Source organism: Gossypium arboreum, chromosome 13 (genome assembly GCF_025698485.1).
Source record: "Gossypium arboreum isolate Shixiya-1 chromosome 13, ASM2569848v2, whole genome shotgun sequence".
NCBI lineage: Eukaryota > Viridiplantae > Streptophyta > Magnoliopsida > Malvales > Malvaceae > Gossypium > Gossypium arboreum.
Window position 1 is genome coordinate 115,235,132 of NC_069082.1, and position 22,394 is coordinate 115,257,525.

General features: G+C 28.4%; 2 protein-coding genes across 2 annotated transcripts; one reads left to right on the plus strand and one right to left on the minus strand.

Moving 5' to 3' along the window:
* The first annotated feature begins 3,653 nt into the window (after positions 1-3,653).
* Positions 3,654-5,463, plus strand: LOC108461955 (gibberellin 2-beta-dioxygenase 1-like). The gene is made up of 3 exons (XM_017761952.2): positions 3,654-4,200; positions 4,294-4,651; positions 5,024-5,463. Exons 1-3 carry the CDS (start codon positions 3,812-3,814, stop codon positions 5,273-5,275), a joined length of 999 nt encoding a protein of 332 aa, XP_017617441.1. The 5' UTR covers positions 3,654-3,811; the 3' UTR covers positions 5,276-5,463.
* Positions 5,464-8,938: 3,475 nt separating this feature from the next.
* Positions 8,939-13,664, minus strand: LOC108464552 (E3 ubiquitin-protein ligase DA2L). Its single transcript, XM_017764907.2, has 10 exons — positions 13,406-13,664; positions 13,145-13,203; positions 12,501-12,996; positions 12,156-12,207; positions 12,032-12,077; positions 11,852-11,933; positions 11,599-11,743; positions 11,400-11,490; positions 10,265-10,331; positions 8,939-9,880 (listed from the first exon to the last, which is right to left on the minus strand). The coding sequence occupies exons 3-10, from the start codon at positions 12,690-12,692 to the stop codon at positions 9,275-9,277; spliced, it is 1,281 nt and encodes a 426-aa protein (XP_017620396.1). The 5' UTR covers positions 12,693-12,996; positions 13,145-13,203; positions 13,406-13,664; the 3' UTR covers positions 8,939-9,274.
* Between the last annotated feature and the right edge of the window lie 8,730 nt (positions 13,665-22,394).

Sequence of the window (22,394 nt, forward strand, 5' to 3'; positions counted from 1 at the left end):
CATTTAAATATGTTTGAACTCACATCATCCTCATTATTGTAATAATAATGTGTTAACTAAATTAAGATTGAATCTTTTAATATTTTTATACTTAAAAAGAAAGGTAAATATGTGTTTTTAATTTTTATTCTACAAAATAATATTTTCAATTGTCTTTGTTATGGGGGTGGGTTGGTGCAGGACAGTGAGGGCAAGTGGATCAAGGGGTTCTGGCGTACCACGGGTTGCCCGTCTGTTGTTCAAACTGAATTGTGGGGTGCGTATGAAGGTTAACCTTTGGCTTTGGATTATGGATTTCATAAGGTTATTTTCCCTTTGTTACAACATACTAAGGTGGTGTGAGTGTTGTGGCATGCAGCTCAAGTGTAAAAATTGGGAGGTAGTGATTAAGCACGTGTTTGAAGAAGGAAATCAATATACAAATTAGTTAACAAAAGTAGCGATAGATATGTCTTTTGAGCTCCGAAGTTCCACAAAACTTGAATCAGATATATAGATTGTGGTCTCAGTAACACAACTGTGCTCAATTAGTATTTAGGCCTATGCGTACTTTTTTTTTAAACCAAAAAAAAACTCAATCAAATCTGGATTGGAACAACATTTTTTTCGCCATTAAAAATGAAAAATAAAAAAGCAAAAAGTAAATAATTCCAATAAAGCCAGCATCAAAGCTATCATAAAATGTCATCTCTATTTATTATTAAATGATTTAAACATGTAATTAACATAAAAAATTAAATTGATAGTAAACAGAAGTAAGATTCTAGCTTATCAGGTTTTGTGGATATGTATGAATGGAAGGGGTTCACAAGTACAAAGTCGGCTTTAAAAATAATGAGAGCATGTGTTATCAACAGTTTGGTGTATAATTGTTGTAAGTACATGTTGCTGGGCAATGGGCATCTCAACTTCTCTTTTCCCTTCCACCATAAAACCCATTACTATGGCATGCCTATAATTTGGACACCATCAAATTACTCCATATGAACAAAAATAATTAAAAAATCAATCCTTACTAAGTAATATAAAAGGGTAAGTACGATAGATTCTCTTTTATCATCGACACTTAAATGGTTGTGCAAGAGGTGGTTGACATAGTATGATAGAGGTGGTGTTAGAGTATTAAGAAAATAATAGATTTTAATACAATTTTGAAATAATTTTGGTACACAAATTCTTAAAATCTTGTAAGGATGGTGAGAGTTTATGTAAATAAGAAATTTGAAGTGAGTTTCTTTCGATAAATATCTTATCATGTTTGATAATAAGATCATGAAGAGTCATACCAAAATGTAATAAGATGTGATTTGATCATATTGTAGAGAGTTTATAGTAAAATCAAATAAACTTCACTACACATGGGTTAAGATGTGACACAAGTCTCTAAGTAAACTATGATGTGGTCTTACAATGATTTACTTAGCATATGACAATAAGTTGTTTTTTTTTTCTTTATGTGCAAGTTTTTCTTTAAATTTTTTATTATTCAAAGTGGTTGACTTGACAAAAGTAATGAATAAAGTGATTATAAATAATAAATCCATAAAATGACATATAAAAATAATAATTAATAAACTTAGGCTAAATAATCCCACATATTATATATTATATAAAGTAAGATACATTAGCAAATTATTCTTAAAAAAGGTACATTAGCAAATTAGGAAACAATACTATGTGAAAGTATAAATTTTGAGGACCTATCATATCTTATTTGATTAACACCTAATTCTTTTATTATTAATAAAACATATGGGTTGAAGTGTTAAAAATATTTTATTACTGTTTAGAAAATGAGAAAATATTTAATGCATTGTCGATTGTATTAATTTCATGTACAAGCGATAAATAATAACAGGACACGCCACCATTAAATAAAACCAAAAAATAGTGAAAGTCTTATAAATAAATACTAATAACTTTATTTAAACATAACTAAATAATAGTTAATTATAAATAAAAGTTAAAACCTTAAAATCCAAACCCAAAACACTAAACATTTAAACACTTAAATCCAAAATCCTAAATCCCATAGTTATTATTTATTCATGATAGTTACAATTAATTTTTAATTATGTTTAAATAAAATTATTTGTATTTATTTATAAGTTTTCCATTTTTGTTTAATTTAATGATGATATCTCAAGTTTTTATTCATTAATGGTATAGGAAATTTGTACACCCATAGTGAATCAAATATTTATTCTTTAAAAATATATTTAAAAGTAGAATATTAGTTTTATTAACATAAAAATTATAATATTAATTTTATTTGAAAATGTATTTAAAAAAATGTAGGGAAAAAGGAATCTTAGGATAAAAATTAAGTAAGAAAACCCTAGTAATTAAATTGTGAAATCAAGTCGACTAAGACTGTACGAAAATTGTAGTAATAGTTGATGAAAGGAATTAGAAATGGAAGATACCATGCCCATGCCTTGGCTAGGGACATGCATTTGAAGCATTTCAAGTCACCTCTCCAATGCTCCTCCCCCTATTACCAAAAAAAACATGATCAATTCATACTTTGCCATTAACAAATTTGACTGTACCCATGTGATCTATCCACAGTTTCCATTGTCAAACCACACACAATTCTATATAGTCACGTCTTATTAAAATTGACACCTCATTAATTTTTTAATTGTAATAAAATTGTGAAAATGTGGCATATAATTGATGGTTTTAGAGTAAAAAAAAAAATGGCATATAATTGATGGTTTTAGAGTAAAAAAAAAATGCCATATAATTGATGGTGTTAGTGAGTAATATATAAAGGAGTTGGAAAAGTAAAACCTTGAGAACACCAAAGTTGAAAAGTGTGGAGATTAGAGTCAATAATATTAGGGTTAAGAGAAGAAATATAATAATGATTGTAGTTGATAGTCAAGATCTATGGGTATTAAACATTAGCAATGGGGGTTATAGTATCAAGGTTTGCCTTCCCAACAGTAGAACCATTTTATTTATTAAGCTTTTGCCACATTTCATCAACTTTCACTCTCTCTCAATAAATTTTATAAAGAATATGAGTATGTAATTTTAATATTTGGTATTAATCCATATTTGGTCAAACTATACAACTCCCAATTTATGACTGTAGGCATGGAAATCGAATTTGATTCTTTCTAGTTACTAAAAAGGAGAATGATTGAATTAAGATAAAGACTTGTAATTTTCTTCCAATAACACAATTCAAAAACAAAGAAGCTTCTTCTTCTTGAATCAACCATCATTGTCCCAATTGAAAAATTTTTAATGTTGTATGGATTACAAATTTGTATGTCTATATACTTAATTAACAATCTTAAACTATGCTGTCACCTCAGTTTATTTTATTTTATTAGTATTAAATAGCTTTAAAGAAATCAAACTAATTGTCAAGGAACTAAATAATAATATTAGTAATAGGGGATTGGTGATGAGTGTTGACTTTGCTTTTGTGCAAGGCCCTGACGGCCGACCTTAGCCTGTTTGGAATATAATTTTACATGTCTTCTGTTACATGTAAAATAAATAAAATAAAGAAGAAACTTTATTTTTAATTCATAAAAAATATTTTTTATATATATATTTTTTAAAAATCTAAATTCGCTTTTCTCTTCCTATAAATAGCCAAGCAAAACCCCCAGTCATTTGTTCATTTGCCCCCCCATCTGTATCAAACTCCAAAACTTTCTCTTCTTTCATCTCCAAACCAGTTCAATCTTATCCATCCGTTTTGCTTTCTTTCTTAGTTGCATCGAAAAGAACCCAACAAAGATAACATCAAACAACTGACAAAGAAAAGGCAGCAAGCAAGGAAAAAACAATGGTGATACTGTCAAAACCAGCAATTGAACAGTTTGGTTGTATCAGAAACAAGCAGGCAGCTACATTGTTCCCTCCGCTTATCCCTCTTGTGGACCTCTCCAAACCAGATTCCAGGCAGCAGATCATCAAAGCCTGCGAAGAATTTGGGTTCTTCAAGGTGATCAACCATGGTGTTCCCATGGACTTCATTTCCCGGCTGGAATCTGAAGCCACCAAGTTCTTCTCTTTACCCCTTTCGGAGAAAGAGAAAACAGGACAACCCCAGCCTTATGGCTATGGTAATAAAAGGATTGGACCAAATGGTGATGTTGGTTGGGTGGAATATCTTCTCCTCACAACCAACCAAGACCCGAATCTCCTTGGAACTGAAAACCCAGAGAGTTTCAGGTACTTGAAAAAAAAAATTTTCTTACACCAAGGAATTTGTTTTGTTGGGTTTTTTTACAGCTTTTGAAAACTGTGCTGTTTTTGGTTTTCCAGGATTGCTTTGGATAATTATATGGCAGCAGTGAAGAAAATGGCATGTGAGATACTTGAAATGATAGCTGATGGGCTAAAGGTTCAGCCAAGAAATGTGTTGAGTAAGCTGATGATGGATGAACAGAGTGACTCTGTTTTCAGGCTGAACCATTACCCTCCGTGCCCAGAGGTGGTTCAGTCCTTGAATGGAACGAGCAGTAATGTGATTGGATTCGGTGAACACACTGACCCACAAATCATTTCAGTCCTAAGATCCAACAACACTTCCGGCCTTCAAATCTCTCTTAGAGATGGCACTTGGATTTCAGTCCCACCAGACCAATACTCTTTTTTCATCAATGTTGGTGATTCCTTACAGGTAAATCCCGATGCCTACATTCACATCCCAACACGTTAAAACAAGTAATTTCCAATCGTTCATTGGTTACTTTTTCCCTTTTGTTATGGATGAAATCACTTCTGGTCTAGTTTTTGTTCATTTCTTTTGAGAATTTGTTCATCAGATGAATATCTGTCATTTCTCACTTACAGTCCCCACCAATCATTTTTTTCCCTCACTGCCAAACAGCTTAGCTGTATGTATTAGCTCTCAAACTACCCCCATACATCAAATTCCAAACAACTTTGGGGGTTGTAGTTGTAGTATTGTATTCAGAATAGGAACCTTGGGTTTTGTTTTAAGCAGTCTCTAATGGAGGTTTTGCCCCTTTCTTTTTGGCGGGTGTTGCAGGTGATGACAAATGGAAGGTTTAAAAGTGTGAAGCACAGGGTACTGGCCAACAGTGTGAAATCAAGGCTTTCAATGATTTATTTTTGTGGACCACCTTTGAGTGAGAAAATAGCTCCATTGCCATCTTTGATGAGAGGGGATCAACAAAGCTTGTACAAAGAATTTACATGGTTTGAGTACAAAAAATCTGCTTACAGTTCTAGATTGGCAGATAACAGGCTCATGCACTTCGAAAAAATAGTTGCCTCATAATGTTCAATATCTTTTAGCTTCTCATTATGCTTTTCTTTAAAAGTAGTTTTTTTAGTATACTTTTTGAAAAAAAATACAAGTAGAAGCCTTTTAGTATGAAATTTCCTCTAGTTGGGAAAAGAAACCGTGTAATTTTACCCCTCTTTTTTTTCTGTGCTCAGTGTAACTATCTTGTTAATATGGTACAATTTTCTTTCCTATCATCATCAACTACTTTCATAAATTTTAACCAAAAAAAAAAAAAAACTTATGTATCATATTTGGTACGGTAGAATTTAAAATTTTACACACATACAATGTTAAAATTATGTATCATATTTGTCTTTTAATTTTCTTTCATATGATTAACAAGAATAAGGTTTTAAAGAGCCACCTTTTAAAATTTTTGTATCATTTGGTTTCTAATTTTTTTTAGGTTGGTATCTTCTCATTAATACTATTAGTTTGTGCTGATCCGCACTACTAATCAATCTGATGAAATTTAAAAGTAAATAAATTAAAATTTATATTTATACTTATCAACTAACAATGTTAGTATGAATATATTAACCGAATACAAATTTAAAGATTAATGAAATTAAAAAAATGTAAAGGTAAAATTATAGGTATAAAATAGAAAATTAGAAGGAAGCATTTGACAAATGAGGAAGGCAACATAAATTAGGTGGTCAAACTATATAATATTGATATTGTTTATAAGGGGTTGCCCCAACAAAACTATAATTGAAGAATCTTGCTCCACTCCAATTGGGTTAAAATAATGGCATGAAACTAATTTTTAATACACCGTCAATTTTACTTTAATTATTAAAAAGAAATCATCTGACATGACATAAAAACATGTCGATTTGTCCATAAATCACTTGTTCAGACATTGGGATTAAAATATTCAAACCTTACTCCTCTAATTAATTAACCAAATAACATTTTAATTAAATAATCAGGATTTGCTGCTTTCTGAGTTAGTTGGGACCACTGAAGTTGTAAACGAAAACCGAGAGTTGTTTCTTCTTCCCATAAGCCCGACCGAAAACCGCGTGTAGATAGAGCCTGTATGTCGCACCTTTTTTTAATTCAACCTTTTCTCACCCAAACCAAAATTTGATCTTGGGAAATTGTCACAGTATTTTATTTTTATTTAATATATAATTAATTTTAATTTTTATAATATAAAATAGATATTTTATATTTAAAATAATGAAGATAATTTAAAAGTTTTAATTAATATTAAAGTTTTTAGAAATATTTAAAAATATATATTAAAATTTTGGCAAATAATATTAAATTTTTATTAAACAAATATTGTTTTATCAAAATAAGTTTTTTTTTAAAAAAGAATCAAACCAAATTATAAGAACTAATTAAAAATGAAAAAAGTTTAATTGAATCAAACCAAACTAATATCATTCATATGATGGTAATCAAATATTAAATGGTAAGGGTTTTGGGCACTGAAAATATATCTATCTATTTAACAACTGAAATTTAATAAAAGAATTTGATTTGGAATTACAATTTATATATATCAAAAATCAAATTGTATTAAATTAAATGACTAACATAACAATCAAATATTTACAAGTGGTGAAAAGATATAGTGAGATATAATTGATGAATTTAATAGGAGGCAAAGATGAAATTTAGAAATTTAATTTTTAATTCTAATTTATATCTCTCATAAGAGATTAAGAGTTAAAATAGAAAATTTTCTATTTAAGTTTCTTTATAATTTATGAATTTTTTACTTTTACTCTTTATCTCTCATATTTATTTTATTATTTATGTCTAGAATTTATAATTAACTTTCTAAATAATATGTATTCTCATTTCACCTAATATTTATTAATATTTTAAATTTTCCTCTTCTTTTTATGTTTAGCTAAGAATGGATTCTGTTGTTGGACCATTAAAAGGACTACAACAGTGATTGGTGGTAAAGTCTTGTGATAGTTTTCCTTAATCTGTAACATACCGGTATGCTACACATTCAACTACAAAAATAAAATGGTAAATTACATAATTAGTCATTAAATTATAGATAAGTTTTTTTATTTTGATTGTTTAACTAAAAAAAAATTACAATTTGGTCATTAAATTATTTATTGGGATGTTAAAATCTATGCTATATGGCTTTCTCTATTTGCATTACATATACCAATCAAAAGTTATCTTTTCCCTTCTCTTTTACAATAGGTTTTTTTTTTCCATAAAACAATTTTGGATGTCATGAATTTGTGAACTAAAATTGAAACAATTTTTCTCTGATCTTCAATACTGACCATCAAATTGACTTGAATCTAAGATATATTTTGCTACTTGTCGATGGGTGCTAATCCACTATACCAATATTTGAATCATTACTTGGAGTACACTATGAAACCAAAAAAAATAAAAAGACTTAAATAATAACTTTTGAATAGTTTAGTGAATTAAATAAAAACTTTTAAATAGTTCAATGACCAAATTATAACTTTTTTTAGTTAAGTCATCAAAATAAAAATTTACCCATAGTTTATTAACTAATAGTGTAGTTTACCCATAAAAATTAAATTAAATTGACTTACTCTTAAGAGGAAAAATATTGGGATAAAAGTGATTCAAGTCTATGTATTAATTGTAGTTTTGCAATTAAGTCTTATTTTCCAGATTTAAGAAATTTAAGCTTAATTATTAAGACTACTAAAATACTTGTATTAAATATAAAATAAAATAAAAAAATAAAAAAGGAAAAATGAAACGTATAGTATTAAATGAGAAAATATGGTGAGGAAGGTTGATGATGAGCCAACGGAGTTGGCCCCCGTTTTAGGCTGTATACATAATAGATGGTTGGAATTCATTGAATAAAAATCATTTTTATAAATCACGTGCATGTCATCTCAATCCCCACGTCCCTTTCACTTCCCAATCATTCATTGACATCTACATCTTTATGATATTTGACAAAAACCAAAACAATTTGTTGCTATGAAAATTATATCAAACCCTTGAAACCTTCACTTTACTAGCTTTAACTCTTTCATCCACCTTTTTACAGTCAACAACTAGTTGCTATTTTTCTTATTAATAACAGCTGTAATTATATTCCACAAATTCTATGGAATCATTTTTTTAAGAAACTCCAGAAATTTAAGTTGATATTTTTCTCATTAAGATATTGTTTTATATCAACTGAAATTTTTTTTGATGCTCTTGAAACGAATATTTGTTATCTTTTCACTATAATATTATCAAGTGTCAGATAATGAAACCCCTTTTTTTTTTTTTAGTGAAAGCAACGTTTGCTTGGTTTGGTAGGTGATGAAGGGCTTAATTTTGGTGGCATCGAATGTATGAATGGGACCAACAGTAAGTCCTTGGCCATGCTTTCATTTGAATCACATAATGGTTTGAGATGCATTTATTATTTAGTGAATACCATTTTTCCACCCAATTAATTCAATAACACTATTTTTTTTTCTTTTTTGAATGTTAATAACACTATAATTTAATGTTATTATTTAGTAGTTGTTATATATGTTTAGTAAAAAAAAAACTGATGCTGTTGACTGCATTTTTATTCTTGATTGTTTTGATGCGTGTTGAAGTGGAGTCGATCAACCATTGCCGTCTAGAATTTCGATTTTACAAAGGTTTCTTTTCATTTGAGACATGCAAGCGAAATAATACTAATAAAGACGGCATCATAATTATGATTTTGTTTTGGAGAATATGAACATGCTAACAAACGAAATCAATCTGGCAAAGGAGATCCAAAACATTATGAATAGGATAAACAAACTACCTTCCTTTCATTTGTTACAATGATCTGTTTACTTTGCTCATATCTATATATAAAATATATGTGGGGTGAAAATAGTGCGAGGAAGAGAAAGGATGATCATCACTAGCTTTAACAATCACAGAGCTCGAGAGTCAGGACTCAGCAAGTTAACAGCCACGGCCAGTGTCATCCATCATCTGTTGGAGAAAGTCGATCATGGAGGCCTGGCCATAAAACTATTGCCATGAAAGTCCAGTGCCACTCGTCATAGCTCTAGCTTCTGCCAGAGATACAGCCATTGCCAGCATCATCTGCTCCTCGTAACTTTCTGGAACCATGGGACCAGGTCCACCCACACTCTGAAAGCTGCCTCTAATTTCATCTTGTTGAGGTATTGCAGAGATCCCACCGCTATCTTCTGTCACATCAGAGCTTGCATAGCTAGTCCCTGCTTCGGCCACCTCTAATTCATGATTTATGCCCCATTTCCCTTCATCACTTCCTGGTGTCATCCCACCATCACCAACTGGACTCTCTGCAGGAGGATAGTTCTCACCAACTTGGTGCAACCTATTATTATAAAATCTCCTGCTGCTGCTGCTGCTGCTGCTGCTGGGAAGCATATCAAATGCTTGCATACTCCCATCATGGTTAAGGGAAGATTCTCCACCCATCTGCTGACGCTCAGCAAGGGCAGCTATTGCACAAGCAAGTCCACCAGAAGGAGATGATGATGAGCCTGTGACCGTGGTCGTGGATGGTAATACATATCCATCTCCTGAAACATAATGCACTGAAGAAGCAGCACCTACATAGTTAAGATTTCTCTGTCTGCTGTTTTCCTGTATCAGTTCAATTCAAAGAATCAACAGTCAGAGATAAGAAATCAATCAAAAGTCTGTGCATAACGTAGTCACGTAGAAATGAAGATCCTACACAAATAACAAGATGACATTACAAACATTTTAAAATTACAAGTTGCAAGTTTTCCTCGTTTATTTTTTTTTCCCTATTAAATAAATTCACATGAAGTTCTTGCCATCCAAAATACACTAGTTCAATATACAGTTGGGTGCTATATGAACAACAAAGTTTTCTGTCCAGCATCTTAAACTGGAACCAGTTTCTAACCAAATAACTATAGGCAAAAACACTTTGATTAAACTGACAGGAGCTAAATACTTAAATTCTGCAATTAGTTTCATATCAAATTTTGAAAAATATACCTGAATCGACTGCCAAACTGCTTCCATGACCATTATCTCCTCAAGATCTATGTCAAAGTCGTCATCCCTGCAATTTAAGCATTTGATGAAAGAAAATTCATTCCTTCTGGAACACAAGATAAACAAAGTATAGCCAGCCATGCTTAGGCCAGAGAGAGAACAGTACTTGACTACTAGTGAAGTGGAAAACAAAATACTGCATCATCTTTTTCATTCAAAAGCAAATAAGATATAAATTCACCAGAACATAATGCAACCAATAAGGTATTTTACATTACTTTTTTTAATTTTGGCATAACCCTTTCATAGAAAACAGGATGGTAATTAAACCAACTTCAAATGGTTGGCATCATCCTTACACCAACAGAAACTTTAGGAGCATCTTCTGAACATACTTTCTGGCTTTTCCTTTCTCATTCAAAAACAAAGGAAGCAGACGTTCACTGACATGTACCCTAATTTTTGTAGATAACAGAACTTCCAGTGAGGGAGGATTTACATCATTCTTTGTACAACTCAAGAACATACAGTGCATCCACTGACCACTTAGCCATCTAAGATAGATTATCAGCTTTTCCTCTCCCCACAAAAAGTGCAACAGAAAAAATAAACAAATTAGTCATTTCCCTGTATGTAGAGCTAGATATATGGAACATCTTGTGCCACTGAACTCTAATTAAAATGAGTTACTAGTCACAGTAAATTAAGGTCTGTTTTTATAGTTTTCATCCATATCCTCTTTGAACTTTGTCCATTCACAAGATCATCTCCATTAAATCAGATGTTTCCCTGAAGGAATTTGTAGGTCACCTCTTTACATGTTGTAGTCACATTTCATCCCCCTCAATCTAATCTCTTACGCGTGTCCCCCATTCCTTTAGATACTAATCCATTATCTCGTTTTCCATGTACATAACAAATATAATGAAATGAATCTGATCTCAAAAACACTAGTGAATGGTGAAATAAATCTCACCTCACAAAAGTTGAAAGTAAACACATGGACCTGTCTTACAACATGAGTTCTGTGATTGCAATACAAACTAGCAACCGTGATCCATGCACTTTTCCCCCTCTTAACATATGAAGAGTAAATCCTATGCAAGGACACAAAGTTACCTAAAAGTTTGCCTACCTGTTAACCCTAGGATGCGAGCGTTGTCCAATCATCGAGGCAGCCTGTGAATCTTGAGAAGAAAATATTTCCTCCTCCCTGGGGGATCTATCTGCAAATAACGAGAGAAAAGGAAGGAATAAAATTTCAAGACAGAACAATGTCAAAGGAAGTGAAGAACGAATATGCAAGAAAAACCAGAATAACAATAAATTGACACCTGCAATTGAGTTGTACTGAACTTCTCCTGGTGCAACCGCAGTGCTCGAAGAACTCAAGTCTTGTCTTTTCAGCATTCTCTCTTCGTCATCCTGAAGTTCCTGCTGCCTCATTCTAATTTGTGCTTCTATGACACGCTGTTCTTCCTGCAAAATTTAAATAGCAAAACCCAATATTAAACTCATTTTGTATCCAGCGATTATCATAGGAATTACACCATCTCTTTTTTGCTTTGGAAAGAGGTGTGAGCTTACAATTTGCTCTATCCCTTTTTCCTCTTTTGTTTTCACACCTCGATACTCGACAGCATAATTTGAGGTTTTGCAGAAAGGACACCTCAAAACGTCAAGGAATGTAAACATTGGAGTACAAGTATACACACAGCTAATCAATTTGAAAATTTCTACAGTCAATTTCATTGATGTGAAGGATACTGGGTAGGACGGGTTGAATTAGGATTCTTCATCTGCAGAAAACACTCTGGTGCAAATAAGATGTGTCAACATTTCATGTAACTAGCAATATCAGTAGCATTCAGAAAATCCAAAGATAGCTTACCTGTACAGATACTTTTCATACAACATCTTGATCTGTTGAGACTTGGATAATACTAAAATACAAAAGGAAAAAAGAAAATCATATTCATATTCAACTGCAACTAATTTTAAAAGCTAACCACAGATAATACTAAAATACAAAAGGAAAAAGGAAAACCATACTCATATTCAACTGCAACTAATTTTAAAAGCTAACCACACATGAATTAACATTCAATAAAAACCAGTAAACAAGGGCTCATTCTAAGCAGTGACTGATAAAGCAAAAGGATAAAAAGAGCATGATATTTACAATTGGATAGCAATTAGCAAGCATAAGAAGAAAGCCAATGAGATAAATACAAACCAAAAAGCAAATTGGGCATTCTTCAAGATCAGAACAGCATTCTTCATCACCAGGATAGCAAGGAGCAAGCTTCGATTCAAGTATCAGCTTTCTTAGTTTCTTAATATCCACATCTTTATGAACATACAACCCTTGTGGGCGTGTATACTTCTCATCGACGACTTGCCTCCGCCTTCCCAACTTATTACCCATCAAAAAGAATATCCCAAAACTGTATCCCCTAATTGTTCTCTTTCCTTCTTCTTCTTCCTCTAATTCGACCCAATATTTGATTATTTTTCAAATTCTTCAAGACAAAAACCAATCAAAATAGCTGCAAATTTGGTTTTTGGTAAATTGGTTTACTAAAAATTACCAATTATGAACAAATAATCACATAGAATCTACAACCATAATTCGTAGTTTTACAACATAATCAAACACACACACTACATTAAAACTGAATTCTAATCCAAACAAACAATAGTTCATTATCTAAAATCATGCCCCATGAATCCTGCAAGTGCAATAAAAAAAAAAAAAAAACCTTGAAATTAAACATATATATTAATAGTTAAACATGCTTCAAAAATGTAATATAGAAACCAAAATTTGATTAAAAAGAAAACGCTAAGTTCTGAATTACAAAAGGAAATTTAACTTACCAAGTCCAACTTTCACAGCTGAATTGGCCAGTGTAATCCTTCCCGAAACATGGCCATACCTATAATTAAACCAAAGAAAGAAAAACATTAAGACTAAAAAGAACAAAGTAAAATCATTGCAAAAACAGATTCACTTACAAGGAAAAATACAAATTCGAACCAAAAGACAAAGCTTTTGAACAGAACAAAATCGAAGCAAACGAAAAGAAAAAACAGAACTTTACTAAATTATGGGCAAATTGAGAGAAGAAAGAAACTGACCTTGAAACCTGAAAGGGAAATTGGCGGAAGCGAATTTAGGGGCTTAAAAGAAAGAAAAGGAAAGAAAGGGAAAGACTTTGGCAAGGAGAACGGAAACACAATCTCAACTTTCTCTCAGAAAAACAAAGAAAGAAAGAAATTTTATTTTTATTTCTTGTTGTAAATTGTTTATATTATTTCATAAATAAAAATTCGCATACACGTATTTGTTCTTTTTTCTTATTCATGTTTTGGTTTCTTTCGGCGTTTGGATGGAGACTCGTAGATATAAAGACAAACAAAATACGAGAAAATGTTATTATTTTTATTTTACAAAAAAAAAAAAAATACTGTAGTGATGTATTCTATAACTGCAATATTATTTATTGCTCTAATTGTTAATTGTTAATTTTAAATTTTCTACTTAAAATTTTAGTATATTACTCTCTATTTTTATTTATTTTATTTTAGTATGAATTTGAATTCTTTAACGTCTTAGCAATTTAATGATATTTGGTTTTCTTATTTTTCAATTTTACAAATTAAAGTCATTAAATTTTTTACTTTTTATTTATTAATATTTAAGTTGTTGAATTATTTTTTAAATGAAAATATTATACAAATCCAAGTGAATGATCATTTTCTTTTCATTTGAATTAATTCATCATGGAAAACTTTTAAACTACTTTTCTAAAAGAATGCATACAAATTACATTTTTTTAAAAAAATGAAAGGAACGAAGGATAATTGAAATTAATTAATCTATTCTTTTATTAATTCACTAAATCATCCAAGTTTTTGTTAATTATATGAAAATGAATAAGTATATTGAATATTCTATCGGATTTTTATGTGATGAATGTAATTTTTATTTAATTATAATGTGTGACATGGGATCTATTTGATTTTTGTAAATACGACATATTTTATGGTTAATTATTTACTTATTTATTTGAAAAATTAATTCATTAATTCATTAATGAGTGAAATCATACAATTCAGAGAAAAAATAGTAAATATTCGTCATCTACTGAATGACAATATTTAAATTATTATGATACATTGACAATTGGCTTTGTTACAACTCATATACAACATATTTAGAGTGATTGCAAGCACTTAATAAAATAAGAAAATCAGGTCCAGATGGTCCAAAGAGCGGAGTAAAAATTAATAAAAAAATTGAGCATTCATCAAAACAACAACAAAATCATCCCTAAATTTATTTGTAAAATTACTACTACATACATAAGAAATATTAAAAACTTGTTATAAGGGATTATTTATTTAAAAAACTACTTATTAGTGATTAATTTGGAAGAAAATGTATTTAAATTTGAAAAAAAAAAGAAAAGAAAAGAAAGGGATGATTAAGTTTGAGAATTAAAGAAGGAAAGAGTGGAGTAGTAAAGGAGGAAAGGATCAAATCAACACCACTCCAATTTAGTTTACTGTTTACTTCTCTCCCCTCTTACCCGCGCGTCTTTTTCAATCGCCTTCTCCCTTCTTTATCTTTTGTATTATATGTTTTCATTTTTTAATTATTTTATATTTTTCCTTTTGGAGTATATCTAATTTTTATCTTAAGAATTAGCTATTTTTTATTATAAAAAAGGATTAGCTACTAATTTTAAAGAGTGTTTTAAGTCATTAATTATAAAATAAAATTGATATTTTTGAGAGTTATTGTTTAGTACATTTCTAATAAAAAAATTCACAAACATTTGTTAAGTTATATTTAAAATATAATTAATAAATAAATAAATCAAAATAATATTTTTAATTTTATTAAATTGATCTCTAAATATTTAATTTAACTTATTTTTAAATATTTTAAAATGATATAGATCTTATTTTCCAAGTAATTTATTTATTAGTTAAAAATGGATGATAATTTATTAATAAAAGGATGTAAAATTAATTGTACGCTGGATGGACAAAAGTGGGGTAACTAATCTTTCCCAAAAGCAAGAAGGTATGGCCCATTAAAAATGAAGGGATTTTTTTGTTTGTCCACATCTGCCAGACTGTGGACCATAATTTAACTCCCTTTTAATTGGTTGACCAAAATTCTTAAATCTTCATTATCTTTCTCATCTCTTTGCCTACCTTCATTCACTCACATCAATTTCTTTATCCATTTATGCATTTTATTCCATTAAATCTGAGTTTAATTTAATGATTTGTTTGAGTTTCAAATCGCGTAAACCACATTTAGTTTTTTTTTTTTAAATTTATTAGGTAAATTATACCATTAGTTACTAAATTATAAGTAAATTTTCGTTTTAGTTATTAAATTATTCGAAAATTTTCATTTAAGTCATTAAACTATTGAAAAGTTTTTGTTTAAGTCATTGATCTTTTAATCAATATCCATTGAAGAGTAGAAGAACATACATTAGACCCAAATCGATATAATGTCGAAGATTGAAGAAAAAATTATTTGAATTTTGGTTCACAAATTTGTGATGTCCAAAATTATTTTATAAAAAGAAAACTAAAATGTAGAAGAGAATGGGAAAGATAGTTTCAGATTGGTGCATGTATTAAAGCTAACAACTCAATGATTTAAATGAAAATTTTTGGATAGTTCAGTGATCAAAACAAAGACTTACCCATAATTTAGTGGCTAATGGTATAGTTTACCCATTTTATTAGGTTTAAGTCTCATCATGTATGAACCTTATTCGGATATATTTTGATTAATAATCAGATCATGTTTTGAATCGGTTGATGCTTACTATACTTATTCAAATATGTAATATTTATAATTGTAATTGTAATTATATATACATTTCTCCAAAGATTGTTGCATATGAGTTTGGACCCCAAAAGCATATGTCCAAGTTAATGATTCTATGTATGTGATCGTTGAACCTAATCGCTCATAACACAAATTATTTTTAGTTTGTATGGTTTGACATTAATAAATAAGTTGTGGTTGGAGGAATATGAAGTTTAATATTTAGATATAAGAAACTGTTGAATAGGGCTGGTATGCATTTGGTTCACCCAATTGGTTATGGATGGTGGAACCATAACGCTTATGGCTAATCTCTTTGCTAAATTATGTAACCGAACCTCATTATCCAACCTTTTTAATCCTTGGAGTTGTTCCTATGAACAATAAAAATCTTTAAATGAGTGGTTATCTATAGTTTGGTAAGCCAAATTTTGTTGTCTTCCGTGGGGACACACATTTGTTTTTAGATGTACTTGTGACTAACATGTTTATCGGTGCATCACAAATGGAATTTCACAGTATACCTTTAAAAATTAAAAATTTTGGTTAATCTAAATTCCATTTGGGTTTGATTAAAATCTACTAGATTTTTAAATGATTAATCAAACTTGGCAGATGCCTATTGCAATTTTAAACTCTAGGAAAGATCAAATGAAGGATAAATTGCAATCACCATTGTTAGTGCAAATCTATTATTGTGCTAAATGTTACGTAATATATTCTAACTATACAAACATATATAAACCCTAAATAGCATGGTTTGGGAGTAAAATTGAAAAGTTGAGTTAACTAGTGTTGATACAAGACACAACAAGGGAGGAACACAAGGAGGAACAAGAAGGAAATTAAGGTGGTGATATGGAGGCTGGTTTACCTAAAGAAGTCGAGATGCGGAACAAAGACAAGAGGACATATTGACTATTGAGTGCTCAGAATGGCTTTATTGAACCAAGAGTCGATCCCTTCTTTATTGTTGATCAAAGTAATTTTTATAGGAGAGGTCCCCTTGTTCATTAGTGTGATGTGGCAAATTGCTATGAAGAAAGTTTATCATCGTTCAATGCATGAAGGACATATACTAAGGGGCTCATTTCTTTATTCATTCAATCAGTACAAGGTTGTTATGCTCAAATGAGTACCTTATAACCTTGAGGGTGTGTTCACAACTAAAGGTAGATTTCTGACCTTTTCTTGAGAGAGGTGAATGGTCTTACCAAAGGATGCTGATAGCTATATATTATGACTATTTAGATAAGTGTTGAATGTAAAATTTCTACTATCTAATATATCTTTACCAATTTAGCGAATTTAAGCTTAGAATCTATATATAATTACTTTATAAAAAAATTCTCTTAACACATGTTAATAATAATAAGTCAATTTATCCAAAGGAGGTACTGATTTCCAAGTTTTTTTTATACAACTTATTTCCAAGTTATAATATTTAAAATTGATATTAATAATAAAATATTTTATTTCAAAATTGATTTTTAAAGTTAGTTGATTTGTGAAAATATATTTTCAAATACAACCATGTAAACGTATTGATATTTAATTTGAGAATCTTTAACTATAAGTCACGTAGCAGTTATATGGAAGATTAATGTATAAGCTGATATTTAATATTATTAATTTTAAAATTAAAAGATGTGATGATGTTCTCTGAAATTAAGGTGAAAACTTATATTTAACCATAAAATCAATATTAATACATTAGGGTAAAAATAACTTTTGGTTTTTATGGTTTTTTCTCGTGAAAATCTATATATATATATATATATATATATGGAAAAAGATTGTATAAACAGTGACGTCATGTCATCTCAGATTCATTTTAATAGTTTTATGCCACATCAATATTCTTATCCTGAATTTTAGGATTTTATCCTGAATTTAAGTATTTTAATTTGGATTTGATTTTTTTCAAGATAAAATCCTAAAATTCAGGACAAGAGTACTGATGTGGCATAAAACTATTGGAAAGGGATACAGATGACGCGGCGTCACTGTTTCATACAATCCTTTCTCATATATATATATATAAACCCAAAGGCGAAAATCAAAACAATTTATTAATATATTCAAAAAAAAAAATCTTTGATTCTATTTGTTAATTTTTTGGTTTTTAAAAAAATTCAGATTTTTAAAATAAAAAATTATAGATAAGGAAAAAAAATTAAAAGTACGAAACCTTAAAAAAAAAAAAAGTTCCATTTCAACTGAAAATATTTTCTAATGTATAGCCAAAAGTTTTGCCATAAATATGCAATTGTCGGTAATTACATATTTTTAGGACTTTTTTTACATTTATTTTGTTTTGAAAATATTATATTAAGGTATGTCAAGGTTAAAGGGTCATGTGGCTAGTAAGTATTTGGGAGGATAGCTTGAGTATTATTAGTTGCTATTAGATAAGGGTTGATCGAGTTTTAAAGAAGAAGTAAATGGATGGAAGATAAAAAATTAACAAACAAGTATAAAGATAAAAAATCTAAACTCGTATAAGATAAGCTCTGATATTATGTTGAATAAAGGTAATGAAGAAGAGAAGGCAATGTTCTTCACATTTTTTAGCTATTGATGACCATGATATTTATATTAAAAATGCTAAATATGAATGCAACTTGAATCATTGTTAAAAAAAAAAATCAAAAATGACAAAAAGAAGAAGAAGTATAGTAAAAATGAACTAAACAAATTAAAATACATATATAAAATAAAAATTGTTTTAGAATATAATATTTTGCAATGGCATTAATATTTTAAGTGACTATGGATGGTATGGATTTTATTTAATTATAATTAAACCAAGTACATAGTTTTGAATAGCAATGAAATCTCTGTAATTAATTTAATTTGAACAAGTGCTGAGGAGTGTGCTATGTTTTAATTTATCATTATAGTTGCGATGTTTTTGTGTTAAGTAGGGTTTTATGTATTTGGTAATTTCAATTGTGATGAAATTAAAGTTTACTGTTTATTACTTAAACTTATTCTAATAAAAACCTACCCATGCATATAAGTGAATAAACAATTTCCCTCAACTGTAAATACTTAATTTATTTTTTAGTGTCTTAATGTTACATATATTTTTATGTTTTTCATTTATATTCATGCTTTCTTCATTTTATTTTCACATAATATTATTTTAATAACTTAATTATTTATTATTTTTAATTCATTATTTTTATTGTTTTTAATTAGTTGGTATGGATGTGTTTAAGTTCATAAAAATAATCTATTGTTCTTAGCTTATTGTTAAAAATATTTTGTAGTTTGCAAAAATTACAAAGAATGGTAGAGAATCTTGAAGTAATATTTAATGCAAAAATCATATTTAGTTATTTTATGTTTATGTTATATTAGGATTATATATTACTATAAGTTAATTTTTTTATGTGTTATAAATTATATAATATTTAAAAAATAACATAATATAAAATATTACAAACATAAAAATGAGTTGGCCAATTCGAGCTTTGAATGTTCGAACCCAACCTTAACTTATATTTTGAATAGGCTTAATTTTATTATTCAAACCCATTTTTTAGGCCTAATATTTTTATCCAAATCTGTTAAATTTTAAGCTGACATTCAGATTTGAATAGATAACCTAATTTATGAAGAGGCCTAATTATAAATATTAACTACACTTTTTTAGAGGATATAGCTATTCTTAAATTACAGTAAAATTACTATCTTTAATGTAGTAATAATTGAATCAAACAAGGGATTTTAATTTTTCAAAATTAAATAATTGAGATTATATAAAAAGTAATTGTGTTTAAATTATTTTAATGAAAAAAAGAAGGTATAATTATATGGAAATAAATATAATTTGAATTATAAGGAACTGTATAGAAAAAATACAATTGGAAAAGGGGAGTTTGACAACTAATTTAAAAATAAAAACTTTTATGTAGGTAAGTTGAATTATAAGAAGTATAAAATTGAAAGATATCATCTATAAGAAGTATGATTAATTTAAGGAAAAGTAATAATGTTCAAAATAAAATAAAAATTACTTTTAAAAGTGAATAGTAGGCTTAAAACGAAAGGTAAATCATTTGAGATAAGTTAATTATTTGCGAAAGATTGTTGTTAAAGTGATTATAATTGGTGTTAAATTAGTATTAAAATTTTAATCTACTTAGTTATCTGTAATATTTAAATAAGAAAATAATATAATTTAACGCACTTAACTTCACGTTATCTCGATATTAACAATAATGCTCACGCCAATTCAACCTTATTTATTTCCTTCATTCACAAACATTATTTGAGAGAATATTACATTTTACTTTTCATTACTACATATACCCCATCAACTTTATAACAAAATACATTAATTAAGCTTTTTTACAATTTATTTTACACGGTTAAATAATTCATATTTAATTTAAATATTTATATTTTAAATTATATTTAAATCGGATTTTTTAAATTAAGTTTTAATTAGGGTTTCTTGCAATTAATTGAATGTATCTTTCATAATAAAATTATCAAATCAAAATCAACATTGTAATACATATATTTAAAACCAGTTTTGAAATATACCACCAATTTTTATTTAAATAAATTTAATATTAATTACTCTATTAAATAAATATAAAACTTGCAAATAGTATTTCATCTCATATTTAATTGGTTAATATTTTATTAAATTCTAAATATGAAATAAAATATTTTCAAAACTTCCATTTTAATTTATAAATATTTGACATATATTCTAATAAAATTTATTTATATCAATATTCAACTAAATTTCATTAAATCAAACATTTTGAAATAATAAATTTTTATATCATTTTAAAAAATCAATGCACAAATAATTGAGATTTATTTTACAAATATTATTTCTAAAATAAAAGGCACAAATATTAAATTATAAAATAAAATAAATTTTTATTTAATACATATAATTAAATCTATGCGGTATAAAAACAAACAACACATTTAACTAGGGTGAATGGAATAAGCTGTAATGGAATAAAGATATAATGGAATGAATTTGTAATAAAATAAAGTCAGTAATCGGTAATTCAGTTATTTGGTTCAATAGGATGGAATAGAGCTGTAATAGTATTCTTGTGTTTGGTTAAATGGAATAGATGTTGTAATAGCATAATGAAAAAGGCTTAAATGATCAAAGTACCCTTAGCGTAATTTTTTAAGTAGATGATTATTGTTATTAAATTTTAATAAGATTATTATTAAATATATTTTAATAAAATAAAATAAATATTTTAATAATATTTTAACATAATTATTATTAAATAAAATAAAATAAAATAAAATAAAATATAATTTAATACCATTCTTAATATAATTATTATTAAAATATAAATTAATAAAACTCATAATATATGATATTATAAAAATAATATATAACCTAATTTATTATTTTTAAAAGGCAATGCATATTTAATATGCTAAAATATCGTTAGTGAAACAAATAATTTAATTATCTTCTAAACTAAAAAACAAAAGATTAGAAGTAATAAACGACTTGAGAATTATATTTTACACCCAAACATAATGTTTATACATTAACAAAAAGTTACATGATGTCATTAGCTTATATGCCATAATCTATATGTTAAATTTTACAACATTAAAAAGTTACAACAATCTGTAGCATTCTATCATGTCATTATACCATCTAAATATTACATATACAAAAAGTTACCTAAACATTATCAACACAACCATGATTTTTAATGGTCAGAAAGAAATCTTTTCACCCATTCTAATCGAACAAAAGAAGGTAGACTAAAGAAAATGAGCATTTGCGTTTGTCTGGAATTTTGCTCAATGCACGATAGCGCTCATCCTCAGTTAATCTTTCTACTTCACATAAGGCCAAATATAGTTTCGAGTACTTTCTTGAAGCACTTTTTTGGAGGCAAAGCTCTTACTTAATTCAAGGCCAATAGTCCGTATGCTTTTCCCCAATAATATGGCAACATTAGTAATTAAAGTAGAAATTTGTTCACTTCCATCAAATTCTTTTTTTTCTTCTTTGAAAATGTGGAATCATCTTGATTTGGCTTTGACGGTTGCGATTGTGTAGCTGAGACATCTATCTCATCCAAGGAGACATCATTTTCGCATTCATGGTAATTGTTTCCTTCTTCAAGATTATTTGCAGTAGCTACATCCTCAACATCTATTTCTTCAATAATATATGCAGCTGTTTGAGCATCTTTCTCAGTGGCTCGATCTTTTGCATATATAGAAGTAAGTTGTTCATAGTAAGAGAAACTA

Coding starts and splice junctions, on each gene's coding strand:
- LOC108464552 (XM_017764907.2), bottom strand. CDS start 12,692: ATGGGTAATAAGTTGGGAAGGCGGAGGCAAGTCGTCGATGAGAAGTAT. Junction 11,934..12,031: donor AATTCAACCCGTCCTACCCA/GTATCCTTCACA, acceptor TGACGTTTTGAG/GTGTCCTTTCTGCAAAACCT. Junction 9,881..10,264: donor CAGTTTGGCAGTCGATTCAG/GTATATTTTTCA, acceptor GAACTGATACAG/GAAAACAGCAGACAGAGAAA.
- LOC108461955 (XM_017761952.2), top strand. CDS start 3,812: ATGGTGATACTGTCAAAACCAGCAATTGAACAGTTTGGTTGTATCAGA. Junction 4,201..4,293: donor GAAAACCCAGAGAGTTTCAG/GTACTTGAAAAA, acceptor TTGGTTTTCCAG/GATTGCTTTGGATAATTATA. Junction 4,652..5,023: donor ATGTTGGTGATTCCTTACAG/GTAAATCCCGAT, acceptor CGGGTGTTGCAG/GTGATGACAAATGGAAGGTT.